General features: G+C 55.7%; 1 protein-coding gene across 1 annotated transcript; it reads left to right on the top strand.

Moving 5' to 3' along the window:
* The first annotated feature begins 188 nt into the window (after positions 1–188).
* On the top strand, positions 189–962 carry HES4 (hes family bHLH transcription factor 4). The gene is made up of 2 exons (XM_026051042.1): positions 189–276; positions 365–962. The coding sequence occupies exons 1-2, from the start codon at positions 231–233 to the stop codon at positions 862–864; spliced, it is 546 nt and encodes a 181-aa protein (XP_025906827.1). The 5' UTR covers positions 189–230; the 3' UTR covers positions 865–962.
* The last annotated feature ends 5,687 nt before the right edge of the window (positions 963–6,649 follow it).

Genomic DNA, 6,649 nt, shown 5'->3' with positions numbered 1-6,649 from the left:
GGGGGGGGGTGTGAGAGGTCTGGGTCCCGGTGCATGGGGGGGGTCCCGGTGCACAGCAGCCCCCCAGGCTGGTGCATGGGGGGCGTCTCGGTGTTTGGGGTTCCCGGGGCTGGTGCACGGGATGGGGGGGTGTTCCCGGTGCACGGGGGTCCCGGTGCGGTGCTGACGGCCCCTGCCCGCTCCCGCAGAGCTCGCGGCACTCCAAGCTGGAGAAGGCCGACATCCTGGAGATGACGGTGAAGCACCTGCGGAGCCTGCAGCGGGCGCAGATGACGGGTGAGCGCGGGGGCCGTGACGCCCGGGGGGGACCGCGGGGGGGCCACCGCGGGCCCGGCTCTCACCCCGTGCCTCTCTCGCCCTGCAGCCGCACTCAGCGCCGACCCCACGGTGCTGGGCAAGTACCGCGCCGGCTTCAACGAGTGCATGAACGAGGTGACGCGGTTCCTGTCCGGCTGCGAGGGCGTCCCCGCCGACGTGCGCGCCCGCCTGCTGGGCCACCTCTCCGCCTGCCTGGGACAAATCGTGGCCGTGAACTACCCTCCTGCTGCAGCGGCGCAGCCCGCGGCGCAACCGCTGCACGTGCAGCTGCCGCTTCCCTGCAAGGTGAACCCGGCCGAAGCCCTTTCCCCCAAGGTCTACGGAGGCTTCCAGCTCGTGCCGGCCGCCGAGGGCCCCTTCGCCTTCCTCATCCCCAGCCCGCCCTTTGCGCCCAGCTCAGCGCCGCCGCTCGCCCCGCTCTACGGCAGCACGGCGGGCGCTGCCGCCCCGGCCGCGTCGCCCGTGCGCGGGCTCACAGCGTTCGCGGCCGCCCAAGCCGGGGGGCCCGGCGGAGAGCGCGGCGGATCCGTCTGGAGGCCTTGGTGACCCGTCCTGCACGGCCAATTCCCCCCCGCTCTGGCTCCGTTCTATGGAGCCCCATTACAGTTTATTTTTTTTGTCCTTTTTTGTCTTTTTTTATCAGATTTAAACAGAAAGACCTCACTACGAACAATCTATTTATTATTTGCAGAGGTTGGGATCACGACTTGTATTTTTACTCCTTTAAAATGCCTTTATTTGAGATACCTTTTTTTAAAGGAAAAAATAAATAAAAATAGTTTTGTAACAAATATTCAAAGTTGAAAGCCAAAGCTGTTTGTATCTCGTCTCTGTGTGTGTGCGTGCCTGTGCTCACCCCAAGCCCTCCCCCAAGTTGCAGGTGTTCAAATAAATTCTTTGAAATAGATAAATTGATAAGTTTTTTTTTTCCCCCTCCTTTATGTAGCTGTGGTGGAGGGGAGCAGACAGGGATGAAATATTCCCTGTATCTGGGAATAATCTTCCTGACCCTTGTGGGGAGGGATTTAATCAAGGCTGGGGTGGGTCAGGGAATTTTGCAGAATTCCTGCCCAAAAGAAAAGCACAGATATAAATGTGGGCTAAACAAGCTCCTCTTCCTAACTATTTGGGGGAAAATGCTGAACTAAGGTGAGTTTTAAGCTTTTGCTCCTGGCTTCCTTATCCTAAGGACTCCGTATCGCAGCGGGGTGCCCAAAAGGGACCCGTTTGTTGCCTGGGGCTGCTGGCCCTTCTTGCGGGAGCAGAATCGGGAGGGAGGAAGGGCCCCCATGGAACGGGGAGGGAAGAAGGGTCTCCTCGGTTGGAAGCAGGGGGTGAAAACCATCCCAAGGGAATGCTCGATGGGGAAGGGACAGCTCTGGGCACTCTGCTCCCTGTTTATGGGCTGGGGAGCTCATGCAATATTGATGAGAAGCCCAATAAATGACACACATCCCAGGTAAGGCCGGATCTAGGGACGTTATCCATGTTGGCCAGGAACATGGGATGGCCCCAGGCAAAGCAGGAATGTTCCTCCTCCCCCAATCCCAGCGCTTTTCCCAGCAGCTGTGTGAGCAGCAGAGGAACCAGAGGTGCTTCCAGCTCAGAGAGTGACTTGGCATGTGTGAAGCCACCGCTGAATCCCTCAGAGCTGCTGCTGTAGAAGGTAAATGCAATTTTTTTCCCCCAAATAACCCTCTAAAGGGATAAGGCCAAATCGAGTGGTAGGCGCAGTAAGAGCAAAGTGCTGGAAGGGGAAAGTCCAAGGGATGGGAGGCAGCGCCAGGGCGATAACGGGGCTGCGGGGCCACAGGAGCGGGGAGGAGGAGGAGGAGACTGAAGGCCAGCCCAAGGTCAGCTCCCTCCCTGCCCCTCTCCCACGGTTTCGAGGGGATTGATGCCCTGGGAGGATCCTCAAGGTGGGATGAGGCTCCTCCGGAGAACGGACACGCTCTCCAGGTCAGCGTTACCCCCTGGAGATGCTTAATCAGACCCACTCCAGCTGGGATACAGATCCATACAGAAGTCAGCACCAAATCCCTGCCCCATTATCACACCTGCTCCCACTGCCTTTAACCTGCGTCTCCATCGTGGGGAACAACCCTCGAAGCGCCAAACGCGACTCGGGGACCTCCCCGGGGCAGCCGGGGGGGCTCGGGGCCGCGTGGGTGGGACACTGCCCCGGCAAAGGCTTTCCCAGACACCTCACACCCATTAGCAGCCCTCGGAAGCTAAATTTAACCTCAGCTTCTGGAAGCAGCTCCTGGTTTACAGCTTGCTCATTAAGGCTGCTGCACATCTCGAGATCCTGCTCTCCTTTCCTGCAGCCCTTTGGAGAGGCGACAGCACGGAGCGCTGCTGTTCAGGATTTAAATCAGCTGCATCTCCTGCCTGCTTATTTTTAGTGGTGACCTGTGTGGAAGGAGGGTAAAGGTGCCTGCCCTGCGGCGACTTCCCCGCGCAGCGACGAAGGGGCTGCTCGAAACCAGCTCTGGTTTCACCCACGCCTGTGACCTGCACTGTGCGCTTCACTGTTCTCCTCCTGCCAGGGCGGCCTGTCACTTCAGTGCCACCGAGTTTGCACGTGTGGAAACCACCTGGCCCCTGGCTAGAGAAGAGCCCGTGTCCCTGTGTCCCGACACGAGGTCGGCCCGGGCAGCGGCCACGGCCGCATCCTGCAGCATTTTTGCTTTTCATCATTCCCATTACTGACAACGTGTTACTGCAAAGCAGGGCGATGGGAAGGCGCTGGAATGGGAGCTCTGCTCCAGAGGGTCACAGCTCGGTCCCATTGCTAGGGCTGCACGGAAAGCCCGGCCCATCCACACTCCCGCTTTGTGCCGGCATCCCTGTGCAGAGCCAACAGCCCTGCCTTGCTGCCAGGATGTGGTTCCAGCCTGTGGGAATAGCTGTGGGTTAGATTTAATCTCCCCAGCACCAGTGCAGCAGGGCTGGGATCCCGGGCGCGTATTCCGTGGTTGCAACTTAGGCTCTTGTGGCTTTGCTGCTGCTCTCCAAGCTCCTGCACTCAGCTGGGGGGTGTGTTACAGACCTGCTCCTGCAAACGGCGTCCCTCGGAACCAAAGAACTGCATCCTCTTGAGGTCCTTGGCTGGTTCCCCCAAAAATGCACTGGATGGGAGCCAGATCATTGGAATAGCAAGAGCTGGGGTGGAACAAGCCCTGTTTTCCAGATGTGAATTGTTGCTTGGAGCTCGTCTGCTCCAGGAGCAGAAAGTGCTGCAGGATGAGCGCCTGGAGAAGTATCGAGTATCCTCCCTTCCACCTCGCTGGAAATCCATGGAAAATCCAAATTTGGTAGCCTGCAAAATGTAACACAGATCAAAGGGTTTGCAAATGTTATTTTTACGTGGAGTGGGGCTATAAAGCCAGTTGTGGATTTAATTCTGCTTTTGTTGGGTTTAAACTTTGCCAGAGCCAAATGAAGTTGTTATGATTGGGTTGTAAGGATAAACCTCACTAATTACAGTCCAAACAAACCTTTGGGTCTTTTCACCAGGAAATCAAAACACGGGCGTTGTGTGGGATGAAGGAAGCTCTTTTTATGATTTTCTTATAATACTGCATATCAAAGAGATATTAAAAGGCATGCAAGGCTTCCAAAGGTCTCCCTCTGGCCCAATCCCATTCCAGAGGTAACAAAAAAAATCCAGACACACCAACCACTTCTCTGCAGGATTATAACAGCGATGCAGAGATACCCCTCAGGTACTGTTCCAGGTGATAAATAAGTGTAAACTGGTAAAAATTCCACCGGTTTTAGCAAGAATCTGGATCAAGGCCAGAGCTGCTCGTGCCATAAAGTAGATAGAAAAGATTGCAGGGGCCCCAGACTGAACTCGTCATGAGCCTCATTGACTCCAGGGCACGACCGGGCTGGCGACGACGCTTTGCTGGCGTCCCAGAGGAAATGCAGCTTTTCTGCTGCACTTTCAATGTAATTTTATCTCCAATTCTGAACAAAAAGGATGGGCTTTTGGACGCCAGCAAGAAAAAGAAGACTGCAAAAATACCGGTTGGGAAACAATCCCTTCGCTTAAGAGCTGTCAAAATACTTAACTCGGTATAAAATCGTTTAAAGGGTACTAATATTTATAGGATGAAAGGCAAAAGAAAGAAAAAAGAGCCCGAAATGCTAAACATTCGTGCAACCTCCTTTGCATATTGCTTGAGACTTTTTGAGGATTTAGACCGTGGTTCTTCTGGAAAATGAAAAAGCAAAAAGCCTAATATGAAAGCATCTCTTTTGGAGCTCTCCTAATCCCTGTAAAAATTAGCCAGACCACCCTATTTTGGACCTTGCTAATGCGAGCCTATTAGGGCTCTGCTTCCCTGCAGTGATTTGTTTCCCACCTTCTGCCCCTTGCATGAGCTTCTCTGTGAATCCATAGCCTCAAATTCCTTCCAAGGAGCTCGGATGGGAAGGGATGCAGCCTGTTCTCATTTGCTGACCCCTTTCAGGATTGATCCGACCGAGCTCCATGGGCCTCCACCTCCTTCCACTGTCAAGTGCTATATCTCAGGTTCAAGGGATGCAGGAGAACACGTGTGTCTGGGACTAGCTGCAAACGGATTTCTTCGAGCCATCTCATAAGATATGGATGATGGAAGTCTCCCACTGATGACCTGTCAGGCAAAGCTGCAGCACTGGGTGCTGGATGGGATGACACATTCATAGATAACAAACTTTGCTGTCAGTCACCCGTGCTGCTAGACGGGGACTTGACGTGACAGCTCTGGCTAACAACAGTTTTGACTGACGGCTCCACGAATTGCAGAATATGGAATGTGAAGAGAAGCAGGACTCAGCTCCAAGTGGACAGAGCCCTGATGCATTTGAAAACCCGGAGCAAAATGCAGGCAAGTTTTAAAGTATGGTGGGCAGAGCCCCTTGCCATGATGCTGCCCTGGCACCTGCTTTGATTACCTGCTGGGGAGCATTAAGCTCCGAGCTTCTCGTCAGGTCTGTCCTGTCGCGGTTGGGAAGAGCATCCTGATGGAAAACCCAGGCACTGGAGAGAGAACAGAGCATAGGGAGAACGTGGCATAGAGAGAACATAGCATATAGAGAACATATAGCTCCCCGGAGCAATAGAAACCCCACTGTGGTAGCCGAGCATCAGGAAAGCAAAAGTCAGGACTCCATCCCAAGCTGAGCACCGATGCCAGGATGGAGCCATGGAGTGACTGACTCCCATATCCTCCCTGGAATTGCCCATTTTTCCCCTGCTGGAAAAGCTTGGAAAAGCTACTCCCCTTCTCGCCTGTCCTCCTGGCTCCCTTTCCTCTCCTCCCTGAACCCTGCCGATTATTTCGGGCGAGTGCCGAAACGCAGCCGGCTCTGTCCTGGGGCGGGAAGCCAGCGGGTGAATCAGCTGCAAGCCAAGACACGCTCCGGGACGCGGCTCCAGGGAAGTTACTCATCCCGTAAGTCGCCCTTGGCTTTTGCTCGGCCTCGCTTTTCCCACCGTTGCAGGGATCCTGCTGGAGCCGCGGGGCTGGGAGAGGCTGCCACGGGACACCCGGCCTGGGAAAGCGCCTGCCTGCCAAGGCCGCGCGCTCGGAGCCGTCCCGGAATGGCAAAGCTGCCCCCGGCACCTCGCTGATCTCATTGCACCACTGCACGCAGGAGCGGCAGGTTTCACCCCTCACGCTGCGGCAGGGAGCAGGGAAGGGAGAAGCGGAGCTGGCGGAAGGGAGCGGGTGGCTAGAGGCGGAATTCGCAAGCCGAGAGGCTCCTTGTCCTGCTCCAAGCCATAGGATGTGCCCGGACCGCACGTGGAGCCGTCTGGAGCACAAGTGCTTTGGGAATGTGGCATGTGCAGGAGGAGGGATGCGGATCCAGGGCGAGGGGCTTCGGGGAAGCTGCAGGTTTCGGCTGCACGTGGATGCACCAAGCTGCAGAGAACGGCTCCCACATGGGACCCTGTCCCAGGCCAACGCTCCGGACACAACATGCATTGTTTTTTTGGGGGAAATATCCGCCCAGAAACCCCAGGCAGCACTTTGAACGTTTGAGCAGGTCCCTTTCCTCGCCCTTTGAACGCTCAGCCTCTTAAATCAAACCTACCTCGGCTTCGGTGCAAGCTGACGAGGGAAATCCGGAGCTGCTTGGGGCAAAAGCTAATGTGTTAAGCACTGAGATACAGTCCAGATGTGGAGCTCGCCGGGGCCACCACTCGTCTTTGAGCTGCTTGTTTGACACCTCTGGTTTCAACATTAGAAGTCCCACCGGGGAGGAAATCCTCATGGCCTGAGTTATGTGCTATTCACGGATGGGGCTCTGGGCAGCCCTTGAAAGAGCCTGTAAT

Source organism: Nothoprocta perdicaria, unplaced genomic scaffold (genome assembly GCF_003342845.1).
Source record: "Nothoprocta perdicaria isolate Ctin4 unplaced genomic scaffold, notPer1 scaffold_72, whole genome shotgun sequence".
Lineage (NCBI taxonomy): Eukaryota > Metazoa > Chordata > Aves > Tinamiformes > Tinamidae > Nothoprocta > Nothoprocta perdicaria.
This window is presented reverse-complemented; position numbering and strand designations above follow the sequence as displayed.